We start from the raw sequence: 13,282 nt of genomic DNA, 5'->3' as shown, positions 1-13,282 counted from the left end.
CTAACCATGCCCAGTACTTTCAATCTTTCTTTATAGGTTTTCTAAACTGCTGATCATTTTTTATGCTCTCCTCCAGACACTCTCCAGTTTATTCACCTCTTTCTTAAAGTGCAGTGCCGAAAGCTGGACACAGTACTCCAGCTGAGCCCCCCCCAGGGGTGAGTAAAGCAGGGCAGTTATCTCCCATGTCTTACATATGACACACCTGTTGATACATCCCAAAATGAAATTTGCCTTTTTCTCAACAGGGTCACGTTGTCAATTCAGATTCAATTTGTGATCCCCTAGACCCCCTCAGATCCTTTGCTGCAGTACTACTGCCCAGCCAGTTCTTCCCCCCTTTGTATTTGGACATTTGATTTTTACGTCCCAAGTGTAGTACTTTGCACTCGTCTTTATTGAATTTCATCTTCTTGATTTCAGACCTGTTCTGCAATGTATGAGACATAGGGGGCCCCAATCTTGGTTGTAGTCTGTGCAACACCCGGTACAATGAGCCATATCCCCGTCCAGGTCTGTGCAGTGCCTAGGACGATGGAGAGTCTGTGCAGCACTGAGCACAGTGAAGGTCCTGATCTGGGTCAGAGTCTGTGCAGCATCTGACCCAGTGGGGGCCCCAGTCTCAGTTGGGGTCTACGCAGCACCCAGCACAACAGGGGACCCTGATCTCAGTTGGGGTCTGCGTAGCACCTGATATAATGAGATCCCCAGTGCTGGGCAGGGTCTGTGCAGCACCTGGCACAATGGGGGGCCCTGGCCTTGGTTGGGGGTCTGTGCAGTGCCCAGCATGATGGGGCTCCAATTTCAGCTGAGGTCTGTGCAGCACCTAGCACAGTGGGATACACACAACTGTAATGGGAGTCTGGCTGCAAACTCTGCCTCTGCTGGGTCCCACTCAGTTGAGTCTCCCAGCCTGAAGTGCAGGGCTCCAAATCAGCCAGGATCCTCCTCTGCCATCTGGCCAGCCCTATGGAGCAGCCAGGACAGCCTCTGTCTAGTCCCAGATGCCATTATCCAGCAAGGAGGAGGCTTGCCTCATGCCCCACCCCCCCTTTCCCAAGGCTGGCTCTTGTCACACAAGTGGAGAGCTGGGCAGCCAAGCTGAGCCTCAGCCCACCCACTCCTCTGGATCACAGCCCTGCCTATGGCTTCCCATTACTCACCCATGCTGGGGCTGGGCTGGCTCCAAGCTCCAGAGCCAAAGCAGAGAGCAGGAGCCCAGTGAGTCAGCAGGGACCAGAGCCCGACATCTGTGCCCCAGCTGCCGGGGATAGGAGTCTGCAGAGAAGGGTCCCTGCAACCCCTGCTGTCTGCAGCCTGGACCACTCCCTGCGGTGATTTGTAGAAGGGCATTTTGGGACAGGGTCAGCTGCGTCCATGACTCTGCAGGCCAAACCCTCCCCTTGTCTGTGGGAGCAGGCTGAAGCTCACCAATTCTGCCCCACTCCTTGAGCAGGGGAATGGCACATAGGAGAGCATCCTGCAACTGGGCCCTGTTGGGGTGTCTCTTTCTGTGCTGGGCAGGAGAATGGCATGTAGAGGACGATCCTCCCGGGGGGGATGGGCCCTGCTTCTGCTGGAGTATCTATCTCTTACCTCCCATACCCCTGTGACAAGTATTCCAATGTAGCCCCCCATGAAGGACTTTACCTTTAGGGGAGAGCCCTATAGAACTGAAGAGGGGATAAGAGCTTCTATCTACAGGGGTTTTCTCTTTTCATATTCAGCCCTAGTGAGTGGTTCCCGACCCCCTATAGAAAAGGTCTGCTTCTTCACTGAATCCCATCAGGTTCTATAGAACCCTCTTGGCTTCACTCACAAGGGTTTTTCCATCAGGGACTCTGAGCTACTCTTCCCTGTGCTTAAAGTACCCATCAGATGGAGGGACATAAGTGATATCTGGGCCACAGAATCGAACTCCCCTCCTTTTAAATAGGGAGATGGCATGAGCATCACACCCCTTGGTGCTGTTGGAGCGACAAGCGAGGTGGGGAGCGGCATCAGAACCCCCCTCCACACCGAGCAATGAGTCTCTCTGGGGACAGCAGTTCAAAAGGGAATTGACTGGGGCTGTCTGGAAAATGAGGATTCTGCATCATAAAAAAGTCAAATGTTTTGACATTTGTTTCCATTACAATATGGAACTAAACCAAGACCCTTCTCTGGTTTGAGAACAAGTCACCCCGGCATAGGCTTTCGGCTGAGACGTGGGAGATCCAGGTTCAAATCCTTGCTCTATCTGATTCAAAGCAGGGATTGAACCTCTGTCTCCTACATCCCAGCTGAATGCTATTCTGGGGTGCGGGAGGGGAATGGTATGCAGAGGTGATCTTGGACAGGGAAATGGGCCCTGCTGTCACATGTCTCTCTCTAAGATGAGAAATCCCATCCTGAGCCTGTGAAATCTTCCCGACTAAAGCTTCCTCAAAACCGATGCATTCCCGTAAAACGTTTTGGTTTTGACGAACTGGTGTTTTCCACAGAATAATTTCTGAGCAGCTTGATAGCTGACTTGGCTAAACAGCTGGAAGCGGGAACATGTTGGGATGCCTGGGGGACAGCCTCACTGCTCTGGATTTCTCCATCCTATGCCTGGGAGGCTTTCCTATTGCTTAGCTCCATGGCCAAGAGGAGTGATATCAGTGAGGTTTGGCCAGGCCTGAGATGTGCCGTCCTAGAAAAAGATGATTGCTGGTCCATGCCAGGTGTTAAAGCCTCCACTGGGGCTTTGGCAAGCCCTGTCCATCCCATCCTCCCACCCCACTGCTGGATTAGCATCTCAGCGCTCTGCAAAAGCTTAGGCAGCTGACTTGGGCGGGGGCTGGGGATGGTAGGAAGACAGCTGGGAGGGAAAATTTAATACCGCTGTCTTGAGTCAACAGAGCAACAGCTTTGGAAGACCTCTCCTGAGAGGCATGGAGAGTAACAGAGTCATTTCTAGTATGGATCTGCTGGGAAAGGGTGGAGAGATTAAATTAATGCCATAAAGACACATTCAAAGCTCTTCCTTAGGAAGGAAAAATCAATGCCAAAATACAAAATGGGGAATAACCAGCCAGGCTGCAATAATGTGGCAAAGGATCTGGGGGCTGGAGCGGATCACAAATTAAATATGAGTCAACAATTTGACGCTGTTGCGGAAGAAGGCAAATATCATTCTGGGTGCTGAGGGCTGGCACTTGAGCCTGCACTCTGGTCACTGTTAGTATTAATTAGGTTTGCCTGGAGAAGGCCTAATTGAATAGAGGTGTACCTTACTTCCAGGCCAGATTGAGGCTGCTGAGTAAATATGCCAGTTTACCCATTCCCCAGGAAACTAGAAGAGGGCACTGGAAGGAGTGCTCGGGGGAAGAGAAGGAGAGAAACAGAAGGCTAAGGGAGCCTGACAATGAAAGTCTTCTTTGAGTAGTATCCTCATGGGTGATCTGCTTCAGGGGCACTCACCCCCTTGTCCTTTAGTCAGAGATTTTTGGTAGCTCAGCCCAGTGTACGTCCTATATTCCCTCATGCCCTGCTCGGAGGCTGTATAGGGCTCTGTGGATGAACCACCCTCAGTTCCTTCTCAACCATCTTGGCCTGAGATGCAGCAGTCGCTTAGCCTCGTTACCTTTCTTCAGTTCATTGTCTTTTTTTCTTTAGTTAATTTATTTACTTTTTATTGAAGGATTTAGAGAGACTTTCTCTTGATCCTCTTCCCCTTTGGGGAGGGAGACTTTCCCCTGCTACATATTGTTGCCCTGAGTTATGCCAGGCTCTCTGGGCTTCAAGTGGTGTGTCTCTTGCCAGGAGGCCTTCCTGGTCAGTGACAGGTATTCCCATTGTATCCGCTGCTTTGGATGGCATCATATCCCACAAAAGCGTTCCCACGTGCGCCACTTTCAAGGGCAGGGTCACTAAAAATCAGGAGCTAAAACTGAGACTCTTAATGAGGAGTGTTCCCTCCAACCAGCCTCAGATCCAGGTCTGGTGACCCCCTTGCACATAGGTCACTGAGCAAACACAGTGCCCTGTCAACTTTGGCATGTTCACCTGGGTTGATCCAAGGAAAATCCATGGAGAAGACCCACAGAAATGGAGTTTTTCTTCACAGAAATAATGCACCTCAAAAATACCTTGATCCGTGCAGGGCAAGACCACTGCGGAGACTTCTAGTTCCACCCTGGGTATGACTGAGGCTTCAGACAATCTTGGTACCAATTCTGTGCCTGGAGCTCTAGGCTTAGCAGAGAAAAAGGGTAGCAACCATGCCCTGGTACTGAAACCTTTGGTACCGCAGAAGAAGGACACTGCATCATTGAAGCATTCCACTTCTAAGAGAAGGTACCCACAATTCCTTCAGTACTGTCAACATCTAAGCTAGCTACTAAGACAGTGTCAGTACTGGGAAGATGCTATGTCTCACATATGATCTTGTTGCCCCCACAAGGCATCCTCATCGGTACCATCTACTTCGATCAGAGTATTCTTACCAGAGCACCATATGCCCTCAGCACTGACAATGGAACAGGGCCCTGCTCTTCAAACTCACCTAGTACTGCAGGAATTCAGATTCTCTAGGGACCTACTTGTTTCAGAGGAGTCGGAGTCTCTGTCTCTCTTGTTACTCAGTACTGAGAGATTATCAGTACCAAAACAAGCACAGTCATCAAGGTGGGACCTTTCTCTGATACCCCTTGACTCTCCAACACCTTCAGAGAGTGCTGGGGCTCCTTCCGTTGAAGAGGAATTTCCCTCCAATTTGAATATTTCAATCTGGGGTTCCCCGACACTTTAGACAATGGATTTCCATCCTGACACTTTTGACAAGATGGGGGAGTTGCACCAAAGACTGGCCCGTGTTCTCCTGATCTGGTTTGAGCACCAGTGAATGCCACCCCCAATGCCTTTTGAAACTCCTAAGTGGCTGTACTGGGATCCTTGGCTGTATATCGTCAACAGTTTTCCCGTGATTCTAGTCTCTCTCATGGGGAATACTGGGGGAGACACTCCCCTACTCCAACTGTTCTGCCGTTACCTCAGACAAAAGAATCTTTTGAGGAGCAGGAGGCCTGGTCAGATACAGGAGTTACTCCCCAAACAAATATTTCTTCATCTTCCCCGGATGAAGTAGTTATGCCTCCCCCGCTGACTGTCTGATGACGTCTGACACTTCCAAGAGTTAGTGAAGCACACTGCAGATTCCCTTCAGATTCCTTTGGAAATGGTCAGGGAATCACAACTATGCAGGTTGCCCTGCCCATTAACAAGGCCCTGTTGGATTCTCCAAAATCCATCTGGCAGAGCCCTGTAACAATTCTGCCGAGTAAATGGGCCTATAAGAAATATTACACACTGGCTAAAGATTCTCTTCACCTATCCAACACTGAACTCCCTGGTTGTGGAGGCAGTGAACAAACATGGCAGACAACATTATGCAAAAGCCACACCATATGATAAGGACCAAAAATGCCTTGATCTATTCAGCAAAAAGACCTACTCATCCTCCACTCTTCAGTTTAGGATCCCAAACTATCAAGCTCTCATGGCTAAATACAATCACTCAAATTATGCCAAATTTATCACCTTTATTGAGCATCTGCCGGCTGACCAGCATGGACAGTATCAGGCTATTATTAACAAGGGTCACCTGGTAGGTAAAACATTGATCTACCTAAGAGACATGACTACACATCAGCCTCCTCAAACTAAGGGCAGTCAGGACTGTCTGTATCCACTTCCTGCCTGTAACCAGGAAGAAGTCCATAAAAATTCTCACAGACAACATAGTTGCATGTTCTATCTCAACCAACAGGGAGGAGTCACATCTCCATCCCTTTGTGCCCAAGCAGTGAAGTTCTGGAATTGGTACATAACCAGTTCCATCCTTATTTGGCCACTTGCCTTAGGTTTGGCCATTTCCATCCAGAGACTCTCTAGGTGGATCTCTGACTGTATCATATTGTGCTATAAATCTTCAGATAAGCAGCCTCCTTCTAGGATGTTGGCCCATCCACAAGATCTCTATCTGCTTCTATGACATTACTCAAGAATGTCCCTATTCTGGACCATTTGTAAGGCTGCCATTTGCTCTTCCATTCCTATCTTCTCCAGGCATTATTCAGTGGTCCAGTCTTTTAGATCAGATGCTGCCATTGGAAATGCTGTGTTGTCTTCAGTCTTGGTCTCAGCTCCAAAGACCATCTCCAGCTGGGGGTGCTGCTCAGTAGTCAGCTGAGGCAGAGCACCTATAGAGACACTATTTGAAGAAGAAGAGGTTACTCTCCTGCAGTAACTGGAGTTCTTTGAGATGTGTGTTCCCATGGGTGCTCCACTATCTGCCCTCCTTCTCTCCACTTTGGAGTGTCCTCTGGGGACTTCGTGGTAGAGAAGGAACTGAGGGCGGATCATCCACACAGCCTTATATAGCCTTGGAGTGGGCACAAGGAAGCACAGGGCACAGGTACGGGCCAAACAGGCATTACTACCAAAAATCTCAGATTAAAGGCACAAGGGTGCACACATTTCAAAGAACTCCAGTTACTGCACAAGGTGAGTAACCTCTCCTTCTGAGAAGAGACACCTTACCCCACCCCCTCTTTTTGGAGAAGGGGTCAGAAAGTTGAGATACAATGTGTAAATTTGTGGAGACACTGCTGTGTATTGGTGGAGGGATTAAAACACTGTAATAAACTACACAATTTACAAGCAAAAATGTCTCAGAGTGGCCTGTGTTTGTGGAAGAGGTGTGTTAACAGGAGTGTTGTATATAAGACAGGGGAGGTAATTGTTCCACTACACTCGGCACTAGTGAGGCCTCAGCTGGAGTATTGTGTCCAGTTCTGGGTACCACAGTTTAAGAAAGGTGTAGACAAATTGAAGAGTGTCCAGAGGAGAGCAACAAAAGTGATCAGAGGTTTAGAAAACGTGACCTGTGAGTAAAGGTTGAAAGAATTGGGCATGTCTAGTCTGAAAAAGAGAAGGCCAAGGAAGTACATAATAACAGTCTTCAGATGTGTACAAGGTTGTTATAAAGAGGACGGGGTTTAATTATTCTCCATGTCCACCAAAGGCAGGACAAGAAAGAATCATCTTAGTTTGCAACAAGGGAGATTTCGGTTTGACATTAGGAAAAACTTCTTAACTCTAATGCTAGTTAAACTCTGGAACATTTTACTTAGGGAGGTTGTGAAACCTCCTTCCTTGGAGGTCTTGAAGAACAGGTTAGACAGACACCAACCAGGGATGGTCTTCAGCGCAGGGGGATGCACTAAATGGCCTCTTGAAGTACCTTCCAGCTCTATATTTCTGTGATAACCTCACAGCTCTCACCAGCCTGCAAGAGACAGCTGGGTCATAGCAGAATCATGGAGAGACAGCAGCATGGGGGATCAAGGGCTGGAGAGCAGGAAGTTCTTGAGATCCAGTAGTCCCACGGCACTGAGTGCTGCCCAGGGTCGGTCATTGCGCAGACCCATGACCAGGATTAGGATTCCCTGTTGTGCCAGATCTCAGATGCAGATCAGGCCTCCTTTCATGCGGGGCACTGCACAGACCCCAGACTAAGATCGGAGCTCCCTGTCTTGCTGGGCACTGCACAGATCCCCAACCGAGATCAAGGCCCCTTGTCATGCCAGGTGCTTCACCAGCTCATAGCAAGATACAGTCAATGCCCTGAAGGGCTGCCAGCCTAAATAGACAAAGGGTAGGTGGGGAAGCAACCTGCCCAAGGTTAGTAGCGGAACTGGGAATAGCACTCGGGTCTCCTAATTCCCAGTCCAATTCCCAGACCACTCAAGCCTGCTGCCTAGGTGCTCCTGCTTATGCTAAGCTGGGAGGGCTCTAGGTTTAGAACACACTAGGGGCTGGCAGGCCTGGATTCTGATGTTTGCGGAGTCACCAATTGGTCCCAGCCTGTCCTCAGGAATGCCAGGTAGGGGCCAGGGTCTCCTTGAAAGCAGCTGTAAACTCCTCCGTGTGTCTAGGGCTGCTTGCGCAGTGTCCAAGGCTAAGTTAAAGGTAAAAGGCTAAGGTGTCCTCTGGCCTTTGAGAAGAGGGGCTACGGGACTAGCATTGGGGGAGATGCTTGTAGATTTCCAGCCAAAGCGAAGAAGCTTAACTCAGGAGTTGGTTGGAAAGCACAATTTCCATTGTATGGGAAATTCCAAAATTTTGGGGAAAAAATCAGTTCCAAATTGTAACAAAAAGCCAAAATTTCAAAAAAAAAATGTTGATTGGGCAGCATCAAAGTGTTTTGTTTCAAGAAGGTTGACATGTTTGCTTTGGGCTTTTCTAGTCTATTAAACTATTAAATAGATAAACATAAATCTAATAAAATAAAAAGAGTGTTTTGCCCCTGGCTGCACAGGGCTTGGGCTTTAGCATGAGGGGAGCAGGTGTTAGCAGGGGTGGCTGGACCTCTCCACACCCGGGTTCAGTCCTTGCTCCACCACCAACTTACAATGTGATTTTGGATGAGCCTCTTGCCCTGTCCATGTATCTCAACTGAGGCAGGATTTGGACACTGGATTCCCTGTGCTCTGAGGTCTTTGCATGTAGGCAAGCAAAAGGTTAACCCAAAGAGGTGGCCATAGGCCGTTGGCATGCTCCTGGGGCCAGCCTGGCTGCTTGTACAGAGCAGGACCGAATCACAGCTCCCAGAGCAGACTCCTGGCCAGTGGGTAACCGCCTGGATCCTCCACCCCTTCTCCTCTTCATCCCAAGCATGAAGTCAGCTGCTCTGATGAGTAGAGCCACCAAGCCCAGCTGGCTGGGAGCAGGGCCCTGCGCACCTGGGGATGGAGAAGTCTGCAGGAACAAAGGAGTCATCATCTGCTGGGGACGGAAATCGTTGGCTGTTAACTTTGGAAGTATCTGGTGCCCTTTCTTCCGTCCACTTAACGGCAATTGCAGCCTTAACTGGGAGGCCTCTGGGGCCTATGAGTCAGGAGTGAGAGCATCTCCATGCCCAGGCAATGAGCCCAGAGGAAGGACCTTGGCCAGAGATGCTTGGACTCAGCTGGAGCTGAAACTAGAACAATTCAGAGTAGAGTCATGTGCCAGTTTGTACCAGTGAGGTAATTAACCAATGGAACAACTTCCCAGGGGCTGTGGTGGATTCTCTATCACAAGCAGTGTTAAATCTGCTCTAGTTGAGCCAGGGATTAGTTTAGGGATGTCCTGTGACCTGTGAGATAGAGGGATCAGACTAGTCTCTAGGGCACTCGAGTCCAGGCCCTGCTATCTCAGCCAACCTGGCGCAGAATCCTGGTCGCTCATGTGCATACGGGCACATACCCACATGACGGCACATATGCCTACATGCACAAGCGCATGCACGCACCCTTCTGCACAAGCATGCGCACACGCTTCTGTTAACAATTGTATTTCCCCTCCCCAGCCCAGTAAAATATGTGTGGAGAAAGGTAGGCATGAGAGGCAGGGCACCTGGGTTCTATGCCTGGCTCTGGAAGGGACCCCCTCGTCTAACGACTCCCCAGGAGTCCTGACACCCACTTCAGTGCCCTGGGCACTTGACCAGGCTGTCATACACACTGTCTCTCCTGACTGGGCCAGTGACATTTGAAATGTGGCCTGAGACAGACCCAATGAAACTCTTGTCACCAAACAACCACCCCCTGCAGTTTGCTTCTGAAGGGGTGGTGTGAAATGGGCTCTCCGTCTGCAGTCCTCCTGAGAGCTGGCTTCCCATGGCATCCGTGACCAGCACAGAAGCTGGCAGGTATACAAGCCTCCAGCCAGGCCCTGTGTGTGACCTCATCGCAGCATGACCCCCAGGGTACTTGCGTCAAGCGGGGCCAGTGCAAGGTCTAAGAGCGAGCGGCAGGGCTTAACCAGGAGCCTGTTTACATTCCAGGGGGATTTGCACCCCATAAATGTGAGCGATGGGCCAGCTCTGACGAGAGTGGGGTAGGCATGCAGTGCTGGGGGCAGGTTCTGTAGCTTTGTTTTCCTGAGCCTGCTGGCCTGGGCCCTAGGATTAGGGGGTGGGGTGGATATATGGTGTATGGAAACCGGGCGAATGAGTGTGCATGTTGGGGTGCATGTGCATGTGGTGTGGGGGTGCATGAGTATAGATGGGGGCAGTCAGGCCTACGGTAGCACTGCTTTGCCGTTGTGGCTGCCCTGCTGTACTAGGTCCTGTGTATATGGTCAGTTAGTAGACAGCCAGTGGGCGGGCTGTAGATTCACACCTTGACTGGCCAGGCACTGGCCTGCTGTGTAAGCCTCTCTGCTGGCTCCCCTGGGATGGTAGATCCTCAGTGAGATGCTGTTGCCCAGGGCCTCACCCTCCCCTCTGTCTCTGTGTCCCCCAGGTGCATCCCGACAGTGACCCCAACAACCCTGACCTGCACAGCCAGTTCATCCGGCTGAACCAGGCCTACCAGGTGCTGAGCAAGGAGGGCAGTAGGAGGCTCTATGACAGCCAGCAGGCCTGGCACGCAGCCTGGCCCACCACGGGCAGCAGCCCCAAGCACAGCCCCTCTGACTTCACAAACCAGGGACCCAGGCCTAGTACCAGGTAAGGGCACCAAGGCCACAGCACAGGACACAGAGGTGATGCTGGTGTAAGGGATCGGAGCCTGGTATCCCCCCACCTGCCAATGTGAATCAGACCAACCTCCAGCTGCTCCCCCACCATGTCTGCGCCCCCTGATCCCACACTGGTTCTGAGCCAGTGAGGAGACCCGGGCTGGCACTGAAGCGCCAGAGCCCAGGCTATGTTGAGCCCCTGCTAATCGTGTGTGGGTTTGAGCTGAGAAGGGCTGGCATAGGGACCTCAGGCCAGCGCAGAGGTGCTGGGAGCTGCAGCTGAAATGTGAGCAGCTGCCACTGACAAGCTGTTGAGCATCAGGCTGTCAGGAAGCTGCTAAACAGGAAAAGGCCACTTAGCCCATCCTGCCCTGGCCGCCCCGCGCCCCAAAGCAGCTCGCCATTCACGCTAATGACCTGGCTCTGTAGCTGGCTCCAGCTGGGCCGTGGTCTCCAGCCCCCTGCAAAGACTGGTTTGAGAGATGATAGTTCACTGTCCTCCCAGTGCTGGCTCAGACCAAGGGGCCCATCTCGCCCCATAACCCCCACCCCCCAGATCAGACCAGGGAGCCCATGCAGCCTGGTAACCCCCACCCCCCGGATCAGGCCAGGGGGCCTATCCAGCCTGGTAACCCCCACCCCCTAGATCAGACCAGGGAGCCCATCCAGCCTGGTAACCCCCACCCCCTGCATCAGACCAGGGGATCTATCCAGCCTGGTAACCCCCACCCCCTAGATCAGACTAGGGAGCCCATCCAGCCTGGTAACCCTCACCCCCTGCATCAGACCAGGGGACCTATCCAGCCTGGTAACCCCCACCCCCCGGATCAGGCCAGGGGACCTATCCAGCCTGGTAACCCCCACCCCCTGCATCAGACCACGGGGCCCATCCAGCCTGGTAATCCCCACCCCCTGCATCAGACCACGGGGTCCATCCAACCTGGTAACCCCCACCCCCCAGATCAGACCAAGGGGCCCATCTAGCCTGATATCCTGCTTGCTGCCCTGGATCGGACTAGTGGGTCCATCTAGCCACGTATCTGCCCCACCCCAGATGGGGAAATGGGGTCTGCGGACTGCAAGGCTGGATTGGCTGCATTGGCTGCTGAGTCCCCTGCAGCAGCCCTAGACCCCCCAGAAGGGCTGGCGGCTCTCCAGGGTAGGGCCATCCCCACAGCTCGCATGCCATCACCTCGGCATTGCTGGGGGGAGGTGTCAGGGGAGTGAGTGAGTGTGACCCCAGCAGACACACTGTGAGGAGAGTGCTCCCAGCTGGCGCAGGGGTCCCCAGGCTGGGACTTTCCTCCCTGCACCTCCCAGCCCTGGGAGGAGACTGTTCCAGGGGGGCTGTGTGTGCTGGGGCAGGGCCATTCTCTGAGGCAGCCCAGAGTACCCTGGGCCCTTGGACCCTGCATGAAGGAGCAGGATGGCTGTGCTGAGTCTTGCAGGCCACCAGAGCAAGGTGATCCTATCAGCACCGCAAGGGATGTGTGGCCGTAATACTTCGGGAATTTCATAAGTGACTGGTCCAAGGGGCAGATAGAACCCAAGAGTCCTGACTCCTGGCCCCCTCCCTGATCCTGTGGCTCGATCCTTGGGAGAGACCCCGGGAGTCCTGTCCAGGGCCAGCAGTCCCCTGGGGTCAGACCCTTTCCCCCAACGCAGCCCCCATCAGTGACCCTTTGTCTCCCAGCAGCCGAGGGCCTGACGAGAACATGCGCTACTGGGAGCAGTTCCGTACTCACCACTCCGAGACCTTCTCAGGCACACAGGCCAAGCAGAGGCAACGCTGGAACCGGCAGTTCTTCGGCTACTGTCTCCTCCTCATGCTGGCCAGCATGGCCGCCCACTATGTGGCCTACAGGTATGGGGGCAAGGAGTTGGTGGGGCACTGCATGACAGCCTGCCTGGGAGAGGGCTAAGGGCCTTCAGAGTGCGACCCCCTGCCCGAGGGCAGGGTTATCCTCTACAATCTATCCCCTCCCCACCTCGCCCCGAGGTCAGGGTCATCCCATACACTACAAAGTGCCCTCCCCCGAGCAGAGTCATTGCCTTCAGTCAGTTCCCGCCCAGGGGGAAGGCTCACCAGGTCCCCAGGACTCTGGTCTTAGCAGTTCACTCCTCCACCCTTGGAAGAGACTATTGCTCAGGCTAGCGTGCCCTTACTATTAGGGGTTGTTCCCCAAGAGCCAGCAGAAATGCCCCTTTCCCCAGATCCCCCTTTGAGCCTCCCACACAACTCCCTCTCCCAGTGCCTGGAGATAGTCCCTGGGCCCACACAGGGGGGCATGGATCCACAGTGGGATGGGAGGAATGGGCTTCAGGGAAGGGGCAGCTGGTATGACGTGTCCTTCCCAGGACTAGGAAAGCCCCAGCCCTCCATCCCAGGAGTCCTGCCTCCACTGACTCCTGGCCCCACTCTGTGCCTCAGTTTCTCCATCTGTAGAATGGGGGATAACGCCCATTGGCACTGCCATGCATAACCCTGGCATGGCAGATCAGCACCAGCATGCACCCTCAGGGTCCTAGCACTGACAGAGTTATAGAAAACTCGGCCGGGTTGGAGTGTTGTCCTGACCCTTGCTCTGGTTGTGGGGTAAAGTCTTGGTCTCATTGCATTTCCTAGAAGCCATCTGGTGCTGTCTTGACTGGCCTGTAGCCCACTCTCTGCCATCCCAGCATGCCTCTGTGGGGAGACCCGTGGTCAAAGGGTCTGGAGTTGTTCTGCATGGGGTGTGGTTGGCGGCCTCTG

General features: G+C 52.7%; 1 protein-coding gene across 6 annotated transcripts in view; it reads left to right on the top strand.

The window, feature by feature from the left end:
• Positions 1-13,282, top strand: part of DNAJC4 (DnaJ heat shock protein family (Hsp40) member C4) — an 83,678-nt gene that overhangs the window by 53,824 nt on the left and 16,572 nt on the right. For 5 of the 6 annotated variants that reach the window (XM_050960603.1, XM_050960606.1, XM_050960605.1 and 2 more), the window contains 2 exons: positions 10,314-10,519; positions 12,224-12,394. In XM_050960603.1, the coding sequence (XP_050816560.1) occupies positions 10,314-10,519; positions 12,224-12,394 (377 nt within the window). The remainder of the gene's footprint in view (positions 1-10,313; positions 10,520-12,223; positions 12,395-13,282) is intronic. The other variant, XM_050960604.1, reaches the window with a different exon arrangement.

Source organism: Gopherus flavomarginatus, chromosome 6 (assembly GCF_025201925.1).
Source record: "Gopherus flavomarginatus isolate rGopFla2 chromosome 6, rGopFla2.mat.asm, whole genome shotgun sequence".
NCBI lineage: Eukaryota > Metazoa > Chordata > Testudines > Testudinidae > Gopherus > Gopherus flavomarginatus.
This window is presented reverse-complemented; position numbering and strand designations above follow the sequence as displayed.